General features: G+C 40.4%; 1 protein-coding gene across 9 annotated transcripts in view; it reads left to right on the top strand.

Moving 5' to 3' along the window:
• The window catches only part of pam (peptidylglycine alpha-amidating monooxygenase), a 213,217-nt gene that overhangs the window by 114,580 nt on the left and 75,781 nt on the right, over positions 1-22,856 (top strand). For all 9 annotated transcript variants that reach the window (XM_016994838.2, XM_008113972.3, XM_008113969.3 and 6 more), the window contains exons 4-5: positions 13,301-13,358; positions 21,251-21,338. In XM_016994838.2, coding sequence (XP_016850327.1) covers positions 13,301-13,358; positions 21,251-21,338 — 146 coding nt within the window. The remainder of the gene's footprint in view (positions 1-13,300; positions 13,359-21,250; positions 21,339-22,856) is intronic.

Genomic DNA, 22,856 nt, shown 5'->3' with positions numbered 1-22,856 from the left:
CCGGTGGGCAGCCACTGAGCTACACCATCAGCAAGGACGAAGTGGATCGCATCCGCGACAGACTCAACGCCCAGGATGGAGAAATAAAGGGCTTGCGGGAGCGCGGAATCCGCCTCCCGGCCATGGCGTTGCCTACCAAGTTTACTGGAGAAGCTTCTAAGGTTCATGTTTTCCGTCGCCAATGTCAAGCTTATCTAGAGGCCCGTGATGCCGAGTTTCCCCAAGAAGACATCAAAGTGGCGTGGGTTTACAGTCTTCTAGACGGGCCAGCGGCCAATTGGGCGACGGCACTGTTCGACCAAGCCTCTCCACACCTAAGATCAGCGCAACACTTCTTGGACCACCTCAAGGAGACTTGGGGAATCGAGGACAATTTGGAGGCAGCCGGTCACAAACTCCGTCGCCTTTTCCAAGGAGACAGACCTATGTCTCAGTATATAGCCGAGTTCCGAGTGCTGGCCCACAACACCGGCTGGAACGATGTAGCCCTCAGAGGACAATTCCGGGAGGGTCTCAACATTGAAATGCTGGAAGAAATCTCCAAGGTGGATCCTCCCCAGACCCTCGAGGCACTCATTGATCAATGTTTACGGGCTGAAGTCATGATTGCCAACAGGAAACAGTGGGTTCGAGGCCAGGGCAGTAGAGCCGGGGCAAAACCCCCCGCTCCCGCCAGCGTTCAGCCCCGTCCAGTGTGGAGACCCCCACCGCCAACCCCATACCCCAGAGGAGGCGAGGAGGTGCCGATGCAGTTGGGCAATGTGCGTCCCAGACTAGATGCCGCCGAGAAGGCCCGTCGTCAACGCTTAAACCTCTGTTGGTACTGCGGGAACGGGGGCCACTTCGCCAGAGAGTGCCCAGCCAAAGGGAAGCCTGCCGCCCGTCTTGCGGCGGCGTCCTCCACGGAGACGAAGGCGTCTGAGCCGACTGGCACACAGCCGGCGGGGGAAGCCAACGACCGGGTGTAGAGAGGCTCGCCAACCCGGTCAAAAAATCCATTCAAGAGCCGCCAACCGGGGTCCTGTTCCTTCTCGTGGTCACATTATGGTCAGCTAAAAGGGGACCCGTCATGATCCACGCCATGATAGACTCTGGAGCTACCAACAATTTCATTGATAGAGAGTATGCCGACTCTCTGGGATTACAATATCATGATTTCAAGAATGCCCGTGTGGTGCAAGCCATAGACGGCCGCCCCCTCAAGACGGGCCCCGTAAGTCAGTGGTCGGAACCCACCAGGATGTGGATAAGGGAACATATGGAAGAGATTTCCTTCTTTGTTACCGAGGTTCCCCATTTCCCTGTGATTTTGGGAATTCCATGGCTGACTCTCCACGACCCTAACATCTCCTGGTCCAACAGAGAACTGCAGTTTGCTTCACCGTACTGCCAAAACCATTGCCTCGTAGCCAAGGTCTGCCATGCCACAGACACCGAGCCCATCATCACCTTGCCCAAGAAGTACTCCGAGTATTGGGATGTGTTCAATGAGAAAGAAGCCGAAAAATTACCCCCACATAGACCTTATGACTGTGCCATTGACTTGGTGGAGGGGGCCCCGATCCCGCGAGGGCATCTCTACTCCCTGACTGAACCAGAGCAAGAAGCTCTCAGGGAATTCATAGAGACAAACCTTCGCAAGGGATTCATCAGACCCTCTCAATCCCCAGCCGCCTCCCCAGTGATGTTTGTGAAGAAGAAGTCAGGGGAACTACGCTTGGTGGTGGACTACAGAGCATTGAACAATATCACCAAGCGGAACAGCTATCCCCTGCCCTTAATCTCGGATCTACTGGATCGGCTTCGAGGAGCCAAGGTTTACACCAAGCTGGATCTTCGGGGGGCTTACAACTTAGTTCGCATCAGGGAAGGGGACGAGTGGAAGACCGCCTTCCAGACCAAATTCGGATTATTCGAGTCCCGAGTTATGAATTTCGGTTTATGCGGAGCTCCCGCAACGTTCCAGCATTTTGTCAATGACATTTTTCAGGACTATCTAGACAGGTTCTTGATAATCTACCTGGACGATTTTTTGGTGTTTTCTAGATCACAATCAGAACATGAGAACCACGTCAAAATGGTGTTACAACGACTGCGGGAACATGGACTTTATGCCAAGCTGGAAAAATGCGCCTTTGATCTACAAGAGGTAGATTTCCTTGGTTACCGCATCTCGCCTCTAGGGCTTTCCATGGATCCAGCCAAGGTTTCAGCAGTATTGGAATGGCGGGCGCCAACTAACAAGAAAGAGGTGCAGCGTTTCTTGGGGTTCGCGAACTATTACCGCAAGTTCATTCCAGATTTTGCCCGCTGGTCCGACCCCATCACTAGCTGCATCCGTGGAAAGCAGCCTTTCCGCTGGACTGATCAAGCAGAGAAAGGGTTCCAGCAACTAAAGAAACTATTCACCTCCCAGCCAATTCTACAGCATCCAAATCCTGGAACCCCTTTTGTTGTGCAAGCGGACGCCTCTGATGTGGCAATTGGGGCTGTACTCTTACAACCGGTGGGAGATCACCTCCATCCCTGTGCCTTTTACTCTCGTCAACTAACCACACCAGAGAGGAATTACACCATTTGGGAAAAAGAACTACTGGCCATAAAGGCAGCCTTTGAAACTTGGAGACATTGGCTAGAAGGGGCCAAGTTTCCCATTGAAGTCCACACTGATCATCGTAATCTAGAACATCTAAGAACTGCCCGCAAACTAAATCAGAGGCAGCAACGTTGGGCTTTATTCTTCGAACGTTTCGACTTCCAGATTCATTATGTGACCCCAGCCCAGACCAAGCAAGCAGACGCCCTGTCACGTAAACCGGAATACGCTGCAGGACGCAAGGAGACCTTTGAATCCCAACTATTACAACCCGGGAACTTTGCCACGCTCACAGTGGGGAACACCAAATCCATTCCCATTGGTTCAACTTCCTCTACTCCAGGACCCCTCTGTGCTCAAGAAATCAGGGCTAGTCAGCAAGCAGATGCCTGGGCGCAGGACCAACTTCGCCAAGGTCTGCATTTTCCCTTTTCGCTTAAAGATGGACTGCTTTGCTATAGAAATCATGTTTATATCCCACCCGGACCGGGCAGGGAAAAAGCGCTTCGTCTGTGTCATGACTGCAAACCAGCAGGACACTTCGGACTATTTAAAACCATGCATCTGATCCTAAGGGATTTTTGGTGGCCCAAGATCCGCAAGGATGTGGAAAAATATGTCAACACCTGCCCAGTATGCCAGCGCTCCAAGATAAGAAGGGAGAAGCCCTCAGGGCTTTTACACCCCCTTCCTACCCCATCTCGCCCATGGGAAATAATTTCTGCGGATTTCATCACTGACCTACCACCTTCCTGTGGATTCACCACGATCTTAGTGGTGGTGGACCTTTTCACCAAGTTAGCCCATTTCATTCCCTGCGAAGGCCTCCCCACGGCCAAAGAGACTGCGGATCTATTCCTTCAACATGTTTTCAGACTACATGGATTGCCCAAGAGTTTAGTCACAGACCGTGGATCTCAATTCACCTCTCGTTTTTGGAAGGCGCTACAAAAACTATTGGGCATAGACTCTCGCTTATCTTCAGCTCATCATCCCCAAACAGATGGGCAAACGGAGCGCACCAATGCCACTTTAGAGCAGTATCTTCGCTGTTATGTAAACTACCAACAGGACAATTGGGCTTCTCTGTTACCACTGTCTGAGTTTGCCTACAACAATGGAGTTCAAGCTTCTACAAAAGAAACGCCGTTCTTTGCAAACTACGGCTTCCATCCACGTTTCTTTCCCCCTGTCATTGAAACTTCAGAAGTTCCCGCAGCAGAGGATTGGCTGCAGGAACTCACAGCGGTGCAACAACTTTTGCTCCAGCAACTGGACCAAGCCAAGGAGGACTATAAACACCACGCTGACAAACACCGCCAGCCGGGCCCCGAAATCAAGGTAGGAGATCGGGTTTTTCTGTCCACTCGCTTTCTGCCCTCCCACCGCCCTTGCCGGAAGTTAGATGCCCGTTTCATTGGCCCCTATCCAGTGGTGGCGCAATTAAACCCCGTGACTTTCAAACTCCAACTTCCGCGTTCAATGCGCATTCACCCAGTGTTTCACCGTTCCCTGCTCCTTCCGGCGGATGGTGTGCGTCCTGATACAGACCAACCGGCCCCCCCTCCTGTTTTGATGAATGGGGAGGAGGAGTTCGAGGTTGAGGACATTTTGGATTCTCGCTTTCACCGCCGCCGCCTACAATATCTCATTGACTGGGTGGGTTTTGGCCCTGAGGAACGCTCTTGGGAAGACGCCTCCACAGTCCATGCTCCTGAGCTAACCCGTCGCTTTCATCAGACCTATCCCGCCAAGCCGCGACCTCGCGCCTCGGGGAGAGGGCCCCAGTTTGGGAGGGGCCTTGAGGAGGGGGATAGTGTGATGACCCATGGGCCTTGTAGTCCTGCTCAGGACATTGTAATTCCTGATGAAGATGAAAACTTGGGTTTTTTACCTTCCCAGTCTGAACTGGATTCCTCTCAGCCAGATCTTTCCCAGGCAGATCTGGGAACCTTGCACCTGCAAGAAAGTTGTCTCCCAGAAGTATGTCAAACAAGCCCAGAGCCTACTTCTCCCGTGTTCTTGCGCCGGGAGTTTTGTAAACAACAGAGAAGTTTGGATTCAGCTTCGCGCAGGAGTGCGAGGATTGCAGCTAAGAATGTAGCCAATTAAGACTGCTTCTCGTGAGAATCTTTAAGGAGTTTAACATCTGGTCTCAGAGTTTAGCTTTCGTTTCTGATTCCCAGAGAACTGCTTCGGTGGGAAAGTTAGACTCTATATAGGTGTTTTACCGGCGTAGTAACTTCGCGGAGTCAATTCGTCAGCCTACGGAGCGAGTTGTGTCTGGACAGCGCGCTCCGATTCAAGCCTCGCTCCTGCTCAAGCCTTGCCTTGCTATCCAGCCTTCGCCTTGCTTCCCAGCCTTTGTTTATCTACGGACTTTGCCTTGTTTCCCAGGACCAATCCTTGCCTTGTTCCACGGATTTCACCAAGTTATTCCACGGACCTTGTTCTTGTTCCTAGTTACCTTGTTCCACGTTTTAAGCCTTGTTTCAAGTATCAAGTTATTTCCTAGCCTTGCTCAAGTTTATGGACTAAAGGACCTTGTCATCTCCCCTCACTTTGCTTGGCAAAGTGAGTGTTTCGGTTATTGGATTACAACTTTGGACCTTAATATTTCATATTGGACATTATTTCTTTGGACTAATTTTGACCTTTCCTGAAAGGTCTGCTTCTGGACTATCTTTTACATTTGCTTTTACTAACTTTATATATTTCCTTAATAAAGATATTAGATAGAATCTGGCCTCTGCGTATGGTTATTGGTGCTCTGTAGCCTAGGTCGTGACAACTCTGTGGTTTGTGTCATCAGCATCCAGATCTTAAAGTGGTTCCAGAATTTCCTAAGGAATCATCAACACAGTGAAACCACTTTCTTCCATATTGAAACTCATGCCGATTTGTGTAGATGGGCTTGAAACACAGGTGAAGTTGAACCCCAGTCTGGAAGAAAGAAAGGCTGGGTATAAATGCAATAAAAAGAAATTCACTGAAAGCAGCAAGTTGGGCACTCAATTAATAGACTTACGACCTTCCGTTTGACTCTGCACCATTCTTCTTATGCCTTAGGAATGTCTTTTCTTCTGAAATTTGGCATAAAATATTGCAAATAATTTAAACAAATGAATCGACCCAGTATTTTTGGTTGCTTTACTTTTACTTGTATTCCTCTGGAAAACTAAAATGCATAATCTTCAAGAATGTTTTATGACAAAGAGTTTTAATTTTTAGACAGTGATCTACATTTTGAGCATAATAACATTTGTATGTTCAAAAGCTGCCAGCCTACTTGATAACCAAGGATATCGGGGATTAAAATACAAAAAGGAACATACAGACAGACAGACAGACAAAATTCAGTGTTTGATCATCACCAGTGTCCTACTTTTCATTAATTCTTCATTTTCATCTTTATTAAATTTCCTGTTTTCTTTTTGTTATACACTTTCATGTCAATGACTTCTCAATGATGTCAAAAAAGGCATATCTTTCATGCCACTTATCAGCCTTGGAAATGTTTCTTTAAAGCCAAGATGGAAAAAATCTGTTTTCAGAGCAATAAGCCACATTTAACCAAGCGTGACTTCCTTCTTTGCTGAACTGTAGAAAACAATATTATTTTTGAAAGGCACCCATAGTTGCAAATAATTACTGTCATGAAACTAAGATCTAGTAACTGCCAACTGGAATTCTTGACTGATCATATTGCCTTGGAGAAAATGTCTTATTTCGTTCTTCTAGCCTACAAGAAGTAGATAATATATTGATCATATTACTTGAATATTCTTTCTGGTAGTGATTCTTTAAACAATTTTAATTAAACTAGTTAGCATTTGTTACATATTCAGGAAAAGAAAATACCACACAATACGTTTCATTTTAATATTGGTTATCTAAAAAATTCTAAATTCTCAAGTAATTGTAGGTACTCTTGGGTTTAGACAATGATTTTGGGGTGCATCTTTGCTGTAGAATTAATACAGTTTGGCATCACTTTAACTGCCATAGTTCAGTAGTATGGAAACCTGGTACAGTAGAATTTCTCTTATCTAACCTTTGCTTATCCAACGTTCTGTATTATCCAACGCAGTTTGCCTTTTAGTAGTCAATGTTTTTGTAGTCAATGTTTTCAATACATTGCGATGTTTTGGTGCTAAATTCATAAATACAGTAATTACTATATAACGTTACCATGTATTGAACTGCTTTTTCTGTAGATTTGTTGTAAAACATAATGTTTTGGTGCTTAATTTGTAAAATCATCACATAATTTGATGTTTAATAGGCTTTTCCTTAATCCCTCCTTATTATCCAACATTTTCGCTTATCCAATGTTCTGCAGGCCCGTTTAGGTTGGATAAGTGAGACTCTTCTGTAGTTGTGGTTTGGTGAAGTACCAGTACTCCTGGACAGGGAAGGCTAAAGACCTTTATTCTGTAAAATTAAGCCATTGAAGTTAAAGTGGTGTCCAAGTATATTAATTCTACAGTGTAGATGTACCCTTGGGGAACATTTAATAATAAATGGGAGACTACCACCAGATGGATGCACTTTGGACTTGTGCTCTTCCCCCATAGTGATTTAAAATTCTCAAGTATAAACAGTTCAGCATTCAAACTGAATTTTTAAAAATGAGAATGTCCTTTTTAACACTTGCAGAAAGCATTTTAAACCATTTTACTATTTGTAGTTGTGTTTCTTTAATTTAACTGGGTGGAAATCACAAAAGTATCCAATTGTTAAAATGAAAATCTCCTATTTTCATTTTAACAATTGGATACTTTTGTGATTTCCAACAATAAGAGAAAAATTCACAGTACTGGTGCAATTCATGGTAATTCTGCATATAGGCTTTTTCTCGAGACAGCCCTGCCCAGGCTCATTGGAATCTGAAAAGTGCAAGTAGCCAGCTCTATAGAGAGCCCATATCTAGCCATGATAGCAATCTTCCTTTTTTTTAACTGTGCGCTGTATTCCAAATAAGGGAAAGAGAAGAGAAAGGAGTAAAGAAAATGATGGCATGTGGAGAATGAAAGCCCAGCTACATTACCATGTAATGCAGTTTGAAACTGCATTCTATGGTCAGTGTAGACTCATGTAATGCAGTTTACCTGCATTGAATTGCATTATATGAGTCTACACTGACCATATAATGCAGTTTCAAACTGAACTATATAGTAGTGTAGATGGGATTGAAGAAGACAACTAGCATCAATAGCTGGGGAAGATAGAGAATTACAACTATGGTGGTGAGAAAAAGGTGTGTTTTAGTGCGGAAGTGTTCAAATAAAGTTCTGGAATGCTCAGTATAACTTTATAACATTCAGGAACATTTTAAAGGTTGAATACATGAGAAAAATATCAAAAGTTCATTTGAGAATTTTCTTTCACCTTGCATTACTATTTTCCGCTGTCATGTGAGTGTTCAGACAGTTTTGGTCCAATTTGAGTTATTTTATTTGGAACCCAGAAATGGGTAATATTGATGGTGGAAAGTAAGCTTGTTTAAATAACAGTAGTCAAGGCGGCCCAATTTGTGCATACTCAAACATAATGATTTATATATAGACACAATAATTATGTGTGTTAATGAAAGTAATGGCTTTTAACTTTTCCCAGTTGTACCAGAGTAGAGGATAGGAGGAATAAGTTTGCAAATGTACACCCTTTGGCACTTCTGTTAAAATACAGCTTTCACAGCATTCAGAGAAGGCTTTTATATTATATAGAAGCAAAGACATTTTATTTTTTTTTAAATCAAGTTTTTGAAAAAAATCTAGTTTGCTACTGCAGCATGTATCTTCCGGTCTGTGTTTTTAGGACTGAGCTAAGGGTTGCTGTGAAATGTTTTAGGTATGTGAATAGGATTTTAATACTTTAAACTGTTTTTTTTAATCGATTCAATGTTTATTCATATTTTAATGTTTGTATGTTTTTTTTAATTTTAAATTATGTATTGCATTGTTTTTGTGTTAGCCGCTTTGAATTATTATTAGCAAGATAAACAAGGATAAAAATGTGATATTATTATTAATAATACAGTAGAGTCTCCCTTATCCAACCTTCGCTTATCCAACATTCTGTATTATCTGATGCGCCGTGGCTGCTTCTGGCTTGGAAGAATAAAAACAAGGCTCTTCCTCTACATCAGAGAATTGCAACGAGGCTCCCCTTCGTCCCTTTCCTCTCTTCCTTTTCTGGCTCTGCTCCAGACTCTGCTTCCCTCCTTGCTGTCTATCTCCTCCCTGTGGCCTCTCATTCAGCCCAGGTGAGGTTTTGGGGAAGCGGCCTCTGCACAGCATAGGCTGCCTGCTGCCCTGCCTGCCTTGCTCTCTGGCATTCTTGACCTCGGCGCCCATTCTCGCCTCACCCCCTTCCCTGCAGTCCTGGTCTGGTTTCCCCCCCCCCCCCCCTTTTCTCCAGTAGTGGAAATGCTTGCTTTATGAGGGAGGGAGGGAAGGAGGGAAAGAAAGAAAGAAAGAAAAAGCAAGCAAGCAGGCACTGAAGGCAGGAGGCAAGGAAGGAGTGAGTTGCGTGTGAGAAGAGCCTGGGAGTGATGTCAATAGGCCCCGCTCCCTCTCTCCTGCCTTTGCTCTGGTTTAATAGGCTTTTTCTTAATCTCTCCATATTATCCAACATTTTTGCTTATCCAACATTCTGGCAGCCCATTTATTTATTTATTTTTACCGTAATAAGTAGAAGGGGCAGGTGGTTGATAGCCTGATACAAGGCAGCTAAGTAGTGTTCTGATGTGTAGAGAGAAGCTAACTAGCTCTTAAAATGTAAGAACATGGAATTGGAGCCTAGAGATTAAGTGAGTCTTTGGATAATTATTATTATTATTTATTTCTATCCCAATTTTCTCCTGTGGGTGGGATTCAAAGTGGCCTACAACATATAAAATTCATACAAATACATCCGACCGCAGTACAAAATCAGATTAAACCATCATCCTAATATAAAAACCCAATTAACATATCAAATAAAACAATTTTAAAAACTTGCAGCAAGCACCATTTACAGATATCCATAACCTCCGGCCACTAAAGTTATTTGTCAGGTATTAAATTATTTATCAGATTGGCAATGCCTATTTTCATTCGTCTGGGAAGGCCTGGCTCCACAGAAAGGTTTTAATTTGCAAACGAAAGGCCAGTAAGGAGGGGACTGATCATACCTCATAAGGTTCTTCACTTCTGTACTTGTGTGCACAAGTAAATTGTACTTGCAGTTTTACATTGTATGTTGTTTAAATGTGCTGTATGGGATATGATCTTCTGCCAAGCCACTGCTGTTGTTTCACCTTTTAAAACTACTGCTAAAAGTCATGAAGACTTAAAAGCTAATTTTTAGAATGTGGTGTTAAGCTCTAATGACTCTGAGAAGGGCTCTGATTTCTTTGAAACACTGTCCACTGACATAATTAAATTAGCATAGAAACCTCCTAAAACAGGAGATATGTATTTTATGTGCATTTGTATTTCATTTCAGCATAAATCTTCTGGGACCACTGTGTAACTGATGTCAGCACAAGGCTGTCATGTTCCAATTTATACTTAAGAAGATTACAAATTGTGCCCAGTCCTACATGTCTGACTTTCCACTGCTTACTTCTGAAAGGAACATTCTTCTGATTAACTTTCATTAAAGTTAACTGGACTGAAGAGTATGCTGACACTATTATGGATTTTCAGTCTTTATATTCTCATTGGCCAGAGAGGACTACTTAATTATGTTTAATATTGTATAGGAGCAAATTTATGGATAGAAGAGGATATGTAGCTTGGCAGCATGTGCTCAGCCTTGAACTATTATTGATTTCAGGATTTTTACCTTCCATCTTCTTGTAGCTGCTTCAAAGACATATCTGTAGAGAAGTTATAAAAGACATGAAAGTGCATTTAATAATAACAACAACAACAACAACAACAACTTTATTCTTTTATCCCGCCACCATCTCCCTGAAGGGACTCGGGGCGGCTTACACAGGAACAAGCCCAACAGAAAAACATAGCTTTACATAAAAACAATAATTTAAAACAGTAGTTTCACACAATACAGCAATAAAATATGCACATTACATAATAATTTCTTAAAATCTTAGTATCAAATTGCACATATAACAGAGGGTGACTAGTGCAAGGACTCTGAGAGGGTCCGTAAGTAAAATCAAGGCAGGAAGAGAACAAACGAGGGGACATTAAAGTACTAAGACATATAGAGTGAGGAGCAATGATAAAGTGCAATACAATTTTGTAAACAGATTAGATGTCTGGTGGGCTTATTCATTCAAAGGTGCTTCGGAAAATCCATGTTTTCAATTCCCGGCAGAAGATGGGCACTGAAGGTTCTAGTCTAATCTCCCTGGGGAGAGAGTTCCAGAGCCAGGGAGCCACCATTGAGAAGGCCCTCTCCCTCATCCCTGCCAACCGCGTTTGAGACAGAGGTGGGAGCGAAAGAAGGGCCTCCCCGGATGATCTTAGGGCCCGCATAGATTCATAGGGGAGGAGGCAATCACAAAGATAAGCAAGTCCTGAACTGTTTAGGACACAATCCAGCAGCATAGGTTTAAGCCTATTAATATCCAAGGAAATGCTCCCATGGAGGGAGGAAAGAGTAATTACTATGCCTTTTAAATAACCATATCCATGGAAAATCACATTGTGACATCAGATGAGGATGAGGATGAGGATGATGATATATTTATTGTGTTAGAAGTGAACTGAGGGTACAAGTTTGTTGACATTATACTAAATGTCCTTTGACCAGTAGCTGGTCACTTGGAATGCCTCTGGTGCTGCTATAAGAAAGTCCTCCATTGTGCATATGGCTCAGACTGCATTGAAGTAGGTGGTCTGTGGTTTGCTCTTCTCCACACTTGCATGTCATGGACCCTACTTTGTAGCCCATTTCTCAAGGTTGGCTCTGCATCTCATGGTGTCAGAGTGTAGTCTGTTCAGTGCTCTGGCACCAGTCTGTTCAACAGACTGATGATGATTATGATTATGATAAAATGATCAACTTTATTTGTCTTTCCCCCAAGATTTGGATTCAAGGTAGCTAACACATTTAAATGATTACACTATAATAAAAATGTAGAAAAAGCCAACATTAAAATAGAAGTAAGCTGTTAACAATATTTAAACAGTAAAAACACTGGCTTAAAATTATTAAAAACTGCTCGAACAACATAGTTTAAAATACTTTCTTACAAACCCAGTTCTGAAAATCTACCTGAATTAAAAATATTTATTTGTCAAAATAAGAGTAGTAGTGAAGGGCCCTTGCAGCCTCTTTGGGAGTGAAGTTCAGAATCTAGGGGCAACCAAAAAGAAGGCACCATCATATCTGTGAATTAAGTGGGTCTCAATCCCCCCCCCCCAATTCCTCAGCATTTCATTTTTTGGTGTTGCAAAGTCTGTAGTGTGCATGAATTCCACAATGCTTATCCTAGTGCATACAAAGTTACTCCCTCCCCCCAAATATAATATCAGATATACTGTTTTCTAACTATCTAATTTTGTGGACAAACATTTACTGGATGGGGTCACACTCCCCCTGAAGGTGCAGGTTCACAGTCTGGGAGCTCCTGGACTCAACGCTCACCCTGGAGGCTCAGGTGTCGGTGGTGGATGGGAGAGCCTTTGCACAGTTAAAGCTTGTGTGCCAGCTGTTCCCATACCTTGAAAAGCCTAATCTTGCCATGGGAGGACATGCCTTAGTCACATTCAGATTAGATTACTGTAATGTGTTCTATGTGGGGCTACCCCAGAAGAGCGCTTGGAAACTTCAACTGGTCCAAAGGTCAGCTGCTTATAGGAGCGGAATATAGAGAAAGAACTACTTCACTCCTGAAACATCTACACTGGCTTACTGTTTATTTCCAGGTGCAATTCAAGGTGCTGGCTTTAGTTTTCAAGTCCTAAACGGTTTGGGCCCAGCCTACTTGAGGGACTGCATTTCCTCCTACCAACTAACTTGATCCCTGAGATCATGAGAGGCCCTTCTCTCAATCCCATCATCGTTGCAGGCACATTTGGTGGGAATGAGAGAGAGGGCCTTTTCCGTGTTGGCCCCGCAGCTCTGGAACTCCCTTCCTAGAGAGGTACGATCGGCCCCTCCTTACTTTCGATCACAAATTAAAACTTTTATGTGCAGCCAGGCCTCCCCAGACGAATGATAATAAGGCAGTGCCAGATAGTCGCTGGTAATATTCACCACTGAATGCTCTGTTGGCCCTGGCACATGCAATATGACCTTGAAAATTGATGTCTTAGAAGCTGTATAATTTTATTTTTACAAATAACCTCAGTGGCCTGGGGTTAGGGAAACTTTTAATGGTACCTGTTGTAAGTATTAACTGTTTTATATGATGTGTTTAAATTGGGTTCTTTTAAAATTAATATATGATGTTTTAGTTGATTATGTATTTTGTGTGTCGATGTATATGTATTGGTGTTTTTAAACTTTGTACACTGCTTTGAGTCCCACCCATGGGAGAAAAGCGGGATAGAAATGACATAATAATAATAATAATAATAATAATAATAATAATAATAATAATAATACAGTTTTGTTTATTAGAAAGCAAGTTAGTGGAGAAATTCATATGCATGTGAAAGGTTGATTGGAATTTGCAGTTTTGAGTGATGGAGAAATTAAAATGCATTTGACTTCTCTTTTCTCCCTTTTCCCCCTTGATAGTCTGATACCTATCTTTGCATGTCTCTCCGTTTGCCAGTGGAAGAGGAAGCCTATGTAGGTAAGTGCTGCCCAAGGGTAAGAAAATCGTGCTCAGAGCATGTATGAATCAATCAATCAGTGCTTCCGTTGCTTCCCTGTTGTTTAATCTTTTCCATAAGAGATCCTGTAATGCAGTCGTTATGCCTAATGCAGAAGAAAAACTAGAGGGAACCACTTAAGATGGGAATAACAAACTGAATCTGGAGAGAGTTGTGAGTAATAGTACTTAAGGAGCTTCATGTAGCTGCCGTTGGCAGCTGGGGCCAAGCGCTCCCGTTTGTAAAGTATTGGCTTTCTGTCTGTAGCTGGATACTTAATTCCACTCCATTGCACAAGCTGTTTATTTACTTGCTGGTATGGGCTGTAAATCTCTTTGCACTTACAATAAGCACTGGGAACAGTAAGATCTTACCTGTCTGCAAAATATACTTGCTTTATGTTGAGGCAGGACTGAGATGACAGGTAAATGACAGGCCCTACCACGGTACCGTATCAATGTTTAATTTAAGTAAGTAGGCCAGTGAAGTAAGCACCATCTGTTTAGTGGATTCAATCACTAATCTTAATTTTTTATTCCAGTCTGCTTCCAAACATTTACCATCACTGTGGATATAAATAGCAGGATGGAAATATATGATGAAACAGCACATAGAAAAATGGTCACTTGTCTTTCAAAAGGGATTAATGAACTTTTCATACATTTGGTGTGTGAGTGTGTGTGTGTAAGTGAGTGAATGAGAACAAAGCATAGTAGCATAATTTCGCTCTTAAACCTACTTTTTAATTTGTGTGTGTGTCTGTGGTGTGATCTATGTGTGTGTGGTCTTTGTGCCTCATCCTCAGACATATGTTCAGTGAGTAGTAAAACACTTGAAGGATTAAAAAGAAGAAAATCAAATATGCCAGCAAAACCCAAGCTGATGTCAAAGAATACACAAGCTACATGACCCTAAAGTTTAATGATTGTCATTTCTCAAACAACTTTTCCTTTAAAAAAATTCATTCAGATTGAGAACAGTGTGGAACTTTAGCTCTCTTCTTCTCCTCTTAACCTAACGTTAACATCCCAAGATGACTTAATTCACTAGCTCTTGGCAACTGTGGACTTTTCCAATTGCTATTGCAGTATAGTAGGTGGGGTCATAGTTTCGTATCCTCTGTGGTTTCTTTTCAGAGTGTGAGAGTAAAGTTTCTGGTGTTTTTAAGATAAGTTATACAGTGTTTAAAATGTGGTTCAATAGCCAATTATTCTCAAAATAAAAGTGGAGCAGACACATCTGCCTGCATGCTACTGATTGGAAGAACGGAAGGCCAAAGCAGTACATCCTGTAGTCACACAGCGGGTAACAGCTTTCTCTGTGGGTGGCTGTGCTGGACAAGCAGGACATGTTAATGATCTGCTTTTAATTTATCCTTTTTATTTGGTAGCACACCAGAAGTTATCTGATGGCACATAATACAGGAATTACTGCTATTTATACCCAGAATAAATAGCTTCTGGCTGGATCATGTAGAATAACTTAGGGCAGAATTCTGTTCAGGCAGCAATGCTAACATAAAATAGTTGTGTAAACAGTTGTGTCTGTCAGAGCTTGCATATGTGCATTGGCTATGAGGCCAAGCACACATATACATGTATGTTTATCTACTGACTGATGGGTTTGCAAGAAAGTGCAGTGTTTAGACATCCATTATGTAGATTTATGGTGGACATCTAGGCATACACTGTATCACAAATGCACTGACCACTCCACATACAGTAGAGTCTTGCTTATCCAACCTTCGCTTATCCAACATTCTGTATTATTCAACACAGTCCGCCTTTTAGTAGTCAATGTTTTTGTAGTCAATGTTTTCAAAACATTGCGATGTCTTGGGGGATAAATTCATAAATACAGTAATTATAACATAAAGTTACCATGTATTTAATGGCTTTTTCTGTAGATTTGCTGCAAAACATGATGTTTTGATGCTTAATTTGTAAAATCATAACGTAATTTGATGTTTAATAGGCTTTTCCTTAATCCCTCCTTATTATCCAACCTTTTCACTCATCTAACGTTCTGCCGGCCCATTTATGTTGGATAAGCGAGACTCTACTGTACTTACATTTCTTTAGTTTCCATCCTGAACACATTACCAAATTCACTTGATACAATGCCATCTACTCAGATTTGCATGGCAGCAATACCAAACTCTTAGAATTACAAGAAGCATTTCTCAAACTACAGTATCCACCAAATGAAGTTTAAAAAATTAAGACATGGGCTTACATCCAGAACTAATCTCCTGCAGGACAGACCCAAAATAAGAAACAGTAGAGTTCCATTAATTGTCACACAAAACTTTCAACTGAGATTACACATATGTGCCATCAACAAGCTACAACCAATCTGGATACTACTTCCTCAAAGGGTCTTCTCAGCAGGGTCTTTACTGACCTGCAGACAACTAATCAGTCTTCAGCTAACTCTCCTACAAGAAGACATATAGATGGGAACACATTGCTGCAAACCCATATGCCAACTCTGTCTGTGGATCTATTCAGGCAAAAACATCATAGAGCTGGATATCATTATCTACAATATTGGAGAAACATTCACATGCTCATCCTCTCATGTGAGCTATAGCATCCTTTGGCAACAAAGCACCTCAACACTAGACTGGAGAAACAGGACAGTCTCTATGCAGGAGAATAAATTGACATAAATTAAACATTAGAAATAGGAATATGACAAAAACTAGTTTCAGATCACTTCAACCTTCCTAGATATTGTCTCATACTTCCAAATTACAGAACTTGAACAAAAAACTTTAAAGGGAGGTTGTAAAGCGAAACAGCTAAATTATATTCACAAACTACAGTCCACTGAACATCAATAAAAAACAATGGTTTCCTGACACACTGCACATAATATGACAGTAGTTGACATCTCAGTCACTAGTAGCTTCACATGCCTACCTTATTAGGCCACTTTTCTGATCCTGAGCCTTTATCAATATATCACACCAACAATTTCATCTACAGTTCATTTTGGCCTGATAGAGATCTTGCCTACCATTTTAGCCCTTAATTACTCTTTGTGATTATTCTTGAAAGTGAACCCCTCATCCCATCACTATACCCATGTGTTTTGTATTTCTGTTACCATTCTCATTCCCAGATTGAGTAGTATAAACAGCTTTCTACAGAAACTTCACTTCAATAAAATGTTAAATAGTGCAGAGGCCCTGGTCAGCCTGCTTAACTGGTGAATTGGCATTCCTGGAGCTGTCTTCACTCTTTCTTGGATGGAAGAAAAGAACGAGCTTGCACCCTCCTCTTCCAGGTTCAATCGCTCCCTACTTAGTGATGAACCTCACATAATGTTTTTAGGAGAAATTAACCATCAGAAATCTTGTTAGAATAAAAGAAGAGAAAAGCTCTGTCCTAAAAGAGAAGGTAGGGTTGAAAGGTAAAAAAATTAGAGCATTCACAATATTACATGCTAGTAAAATGTTTGTCAAACTGTAAGATCTGTGATAATTGCTATATTGACAATCATACATGAAGAGGCAATGTTGCTTTATATTTTGTAGCAAGGTAAATGGAATAGGTAAATGGTAAAAATGTGTTTTGCATCGAGAATGTTTCTAGATTTATATTTTAATGGGTTTCATGTAGCAGGTCTCAGGATCTTGAGATCTTACAGCTGTTCACAGCTTGATTGGGTTATCCCACTGGCCTAGTTAAAATGAGACAGTTTCATTTTATTGTAAGCCCTTTTTCCTTTCATATTCTTTAGGATGTGGATGGAGATTCTTTGGAAGACTTTTTAATTCAGCTGCTATTTGGTGACTACCAAACTGTGAAACAGTGCTTGTTTTATATTAGCCATTCTTAGCACTAATCAGACTAAAATTTTACTTGGATCCATTTTGGATAAAATACAGAGACATTGCAATGAGACTTATTTTTATGTACCAAAATGTAATGTCCCCTTTCACGATCACAATTGCTCATTTTACCAAGATTTACAAAAGAAATGCTAAGTAGCAGTTAATCGCTACCAAAAATGTCTAATATGGAATTGTCCAAGTGATTCTGGAAGATAAATTTGAATATTGTTATAATACTGTCCCATAGGGTTTTTTTTAAAAAAAAAAATTCTCTCCTTTTCCTTGGTTTTTCATAGGATTAATTAGATATGCCATTTGTAGAAAGAAGTATGAGATATGACATGTTTCAATTGAGTTTCTAGAATTAATATTTTCCCATTTGCCTTTTCAAAATGTTTGCTTTTTGAAGAGCAAACAGTAAAGCTAGAAAAGTGTTTGTTGTATTTTGCGCAGTCTAATACTATCTGCTCTTTCCCATTGAACTTTGGTGATAGCTAAAGGGTGTACTATTGACACTTAGAAGAATTGTGTCTGACAGCAAGCCACTCAGCCAGGAAATTTATCTGTCATTCTCTTTTCCTTATTTTCACGCATATGGCCAACCAGTAAATAAATGTGTTTTTCCCTCTTTCTGACTGACAGTAAGACCCTATTTGTCAAACAGTTTCATACAAACAAGATGGCCCAATTACAATCTGAAATAGAGATAGAAATAATTTGATGTTGTATTGCATCTTTATTCCTTTTCTGTACTCGATGAGTGTAAAATTGTCTCTATAGAAATCTTTAGTGCTGGTGGGATTATTGCTTTTGTTGAGCAAAGCCATCTGTGTTGGTGAACATTTATGTACTATTTATGTATTGGTGTCTAATGATTTATAGTTCGTTTTGAACTATCAGAAAATATGCAGTGCCAGAATTAACTATAAAACTCCAACAAAACAATGTGGAATGGGAAGGGGAGATACATAGTATTAATGGTTAAACTAGATGAGCTTTTTGCTTTATGGAATTATTGACACAAAGAATAACACATTTGATACAACTTCCTAGCAATAATCATAGCGGGTGGAAGGGGGAAGTAGTCTATGTCCTATAAACAAACAGACACCAGCTTTCAACATACCTTTGAGAAAATGATATTCTTTTAAGAATGGAAATAACGTCTATATGAAGCCAGATTTTTTTTTCCAGTTTTAGTAATGGTTCTGTTCTTTGTTTCTTGAAAGAATCACCTAAACATGAAGAAAATATCTCTCCTTGAACCACATAGTTCCAATTCATGGCAGAAAGGAGGTTTACAAATAAAATAAAACAAGGCCTTTAATCAGTCAATTTACAATTGTAATACATTAGCAGTAATTGGTTAGTTGGAAGTTGTCTATTTCTCAAAACTGCTTGTTTATTCAAATGTTGTTCAGCCAATTTGGAGTCTGCTTGTTTTGAGAGCTAAGGTAGTTACTTATTTTGTAACTCTTACACACTTGAACTTCTTTTTTTAGTTTCATACAAGACAAAATGCAGAATGTAAATAAAATAAAATAAAATAATCTTTCTTTACAAAAATATCTGTTGAGGAAGATTGGACAGCATGACCCAGAATTCCAGAGAACTCCATGTTTCTTGGGATCATGCTAGTGCACTAACTACTCTTCTTTCGCACCTTCTGTAAGTGCAACTGATTAAAGAAACCACAGATCCTTCAACAAGTAATTCTTGGCCATAAACTGCCTTATTTTCTCTTTTCCTTTTTTTCTGCCCCCACAGCTTATGATTCTGATTAGCTAGGAAACCAGCTTCAGATGATATCAGAAGCAACAGGCAGAGAGTATGTTAGCTATCTTTGCTGGCAGGAGGACTCAATGGATAGGATTGGCCATTATTCATGGATTATTATTATCATCATCATCATCCCACTTTTTCTCTCTAACAAGAGACTCTAAGCACCTCACAATAAAACCAATACAATACTATTAAAACCTAAAAAATATACATACATTTAAATGAAATTAAACATGAACAGTATTAAAAATAAAGTTAAAATCCTTAAAACCAAGTAATAATCTATTTGTAGGTAAAACCACAGAACCCCCTAGTTTGATTCTGATAAGCCAAGATGCTACAGATGAGATCTAGTTGTTATATGTGAAGTGGGCCATTGATATCTCTGGTTCATTTCACTTTCTCTTAAAAAAAATCGCTGGAACAATTTTGTTTCAATCCTGTAGAGTTTTGAAGCAACATTTTCCTATAATTTCCTATATTTCCATACACAAAAGTAAAACATTACAGAATTTGTAGGGTTTATTTACATAATGTTGTAAGACTTTAGTAAACAGTTTTTAATGCAAAATTAAAGTCTTGAAAGGGTCTGATTATGTGACTTATGGGTATGTTTTTCCTGTCTAAAACAATGAAAGTGTAATCTGTTTTCTGGAAAGACATTGAATTGATGCTTGTCTTCTTGAAGAAGTAGGTATTATACCCGAGTGTGTATTTTCCTGTAGCTATTGTTTTGTTTGTTTTTTGTGGGGAAAAAACCAATCATTTTTGGAAAATGCCTTCAATTGCCTAGAAGTTAAAGGATCTAGTACAGTACAAGACCCAAATTCATGGTACCAGTACTTGTGGTTTCACCTACTAACATCTGACAAAATATGTCCTTTCTAGGAATTTTCTAAGTAGTGCGATCCTACTACTGCCAGATGTTACAACAGAGTTATGTTTGATTACTTAGAATCTTAGAGTATATGTCTCTAAGACCTTTCTAGGTCTTCTAGCATGACTTTGTGGTAACATAACAGAAGTCATTCATTTCAGTAGGTTTCATTATTATCCATGGTTTCTGTTTTCATTCTAAGTTCAGTAACATTTTCCCCATTGATACAGGGGTTGTACTGTATTTATTTCGTGGTCGTAGTATTCCTCCTTCCTGAAAAAGGTATATTCATTGGTTATAAATGTTCTTTAAACTTACCCCTTATTTGTCCAATGGTAAAATAAATCACTGCTGCTGTTTTAGAAGGAGAAAGGGAATTATTTGTAGCTTGAAATTTTTTAGTTTGGATCATTGGTTTCTGAAATGTTGTTAAGACATCAACTGCACCAGCCATAGCCATCACCAGTAATGGTGAGCAATACTGGGATTGCACAGCAATATTTTGAGAACCACGTGGTTCTTGCTCCTGGTGTAGTTTAAAGTTTAGGGAAATCATGACTGGGGTACTTTACTATTGCTTTTGCATACAACGTGAGTCTTTCTTGGTAGTGACATTTATTTTAATACTTAACATCTCCTTACTAAGCTTTGAGGACTTGCGGCCTTAACATGCTGTCAGTAACATCACAGTTAGTGAGAACAACTGCAAAATGATTTTGTAGCTTCTTGAGCAGATTGTAAAACTCCAACTGTCATCATAAAATTAATGTATTCCATCTCCACCCTACTCAAATATTCCTTTGAATTGCCAAACCTTTTTAAAAAGTGCATGGAGGCAGAATCTCTTCACTTCTCTCTCCACAGTATACTAAAACTCCTCCTGTGTTTATAATTCCACTGAATTGGAGGAATTAAAATGATACTCGCAAAAACCTTGTCTGCTGCTTAGAATGATTTTTGTCACTAAGGAGTCAAAATGGTTGTTAAAGAAACTCTTGACTGCCACCTTCAAGTCTCCTCAGAAAAGGAGAATTTAGTGACAATCTGACTTACATCTGGAAGAACACGAAATGAAATATCATTCACGGGCTATAGAGTTATTATGTTTCTGGTATTTATTGAAATGGCATAGTATCTTCCTTTATTCTATCTCTTTTCCAAAAAAAATATTGCTGCAATGTATTATCTTTTCTGCAATGATTCATTTATATTCCTCCTGTATCATCGTAGTCAGCTCAGCAGCCCACACTGTTTAGCCATTCACTATCATATGAATAAAAGATAGTAGGGAAGTATCCTCGTGCAACTTAATGGCTTGCTTACTATAGTAGAAAAACAGACTCATATTCATGTTTATCACTTTTGTCTTTCAGTTGACTTCAGACCTCAGGCTAGCATGGACACTGTCCACCATATGCTACTGTTTGGATGTAACAACCCAGCGTCAGATGACGATTACTGGTAAGGTGAAGGTTTCTTGGGTCGTGATTTTTATTTAAGTTGTTTTTTAGTATGATTCAGTTGGCAACAGGCATATGTAAAGATGGATGTGTGTGGAATTGCGGGGGAATGAGTGAAGCATTAAAGTCAATAAGCATTTCTCTCAAGAGCATTGACGTGGGGGGAAAGATGTCTACGAATCTGTGGACTTACAACTCTTCCCCGTGGTGAGAAAGAAGCTGTGGGTGGCTTTTCCTGTAAGTACTGAGTACATACAGGAACAATACAAATATTTGTCAAGATGGGAAAAGAAATGACTAGCTGAATTTTTTGTTGATTATCTACATCAATTTTTTGAGAAGAAAGAAGACTAATGAAAAATTGCATTTTAATAAACTAAAACTCTGTCTTCTTAATAAGAAGGAAGGCTGTCTGTACTATTTTCTCTTCCTGTCACAAAAACAAATCCAGAGCCCTTGCACATTTTGAAATGCACTGGTATTGGTTAATCAACCAAAACTTTGATTGATTTTGCTGGTTGTACTGAAGAAAAGTGGCAAGCTCAATAAAATTATAACCTCAATAGCAGGCAAGGTGCAAAAGTCTGCTTCTCTATTCACATCAATAAGATATTGCTATTAATAAATCAGAAGCGACTTTGAAATGCCTTTTAAATTTTGATTGGGCCATTAATATTTGAAAAGGGCAGTCTATAAAACAAGTAACCAGAAACGCTAACTTAACCCCAAAGGGTTATGAAATTGGAAAGATGTTCTATTTACCTATAAATAGTACTGGAAAATGCTTCCTGTTTAAACACTGTGTTTGTTTTCAAAACTTTTCATGCATCTGACTAGTTCACAACTGGTAAATTTGTCTAACAAAATATATTCCTTTTTTCTGTGCATTGATTCAGTTTATGGGCTTATAGAATCATAGAATCATAGAATAGTAGAGTTGGAAGAGACCTCATGGGCCATCCAGTCCAACCCCCTGCCAAGAAGCAGGAAATCGCATTTAAAGCACCCCCGACAGATGGTCATCCAGCCTCTGCTTAAAAGCCTCCAAAGAAGGAGTCTCCACCACAACCCGGGGGAGAGAGTTCCACTGCCAAACAGCCCTCACTGTGAGGAAGTTCTTCCTAATGTTCAGGTGGAATCTCCTTTCCTGTAGTTGAAGCCATTGTTCCGCGACCTAGTCTGCAGGGCATCAGAAAACAAGCTTGCTCCCTCCTCCCTATGACTTCCCCTCACATATTTGTACATGGCTATCATGTCTCCTCTCAGCCTTCTCTTCTGCAGGCTAAACATGCCCAGTTCTTTAAGCCTCTCCTCATAGGGCTTGTTCTCCAGACCTTTGATCATTTTTGTTGCCCTCCTCTGGACGCTTTCCAGCTTGTCAACATCTCCCTTCAACTGTGGCGCCCAGAATTGGACGCAGTATTCCAGGTGTGGTCTGACCAAGGCAGAATAGAGAGGGGTTTAATGAAGAGAGGCCAGTGCATGCAAAGGAGTCAATAGAAAAACTGTCAGAGTGGCT

This window comes from Anolis carolinensis, chromosome 2 (genome assembly GCF_035594765.1).
Source record: "Anolis carolinensis isolate JA03-04 chromosome 2, rAnoCar3.1.pri, whole genome shotgun sequence".
Taxonomy (NCBI): Eukaryota; Metazoa; Chordata; class Lepidosauria; order Squamata; family Dactyloidae; genus Anolis; species Anolis carolinensis.
The sequence above is the reverse complement of the archived record's forward strand: the minus strand, read 5'-3'. Positions and strand labels throughout refer to the sequence as shown.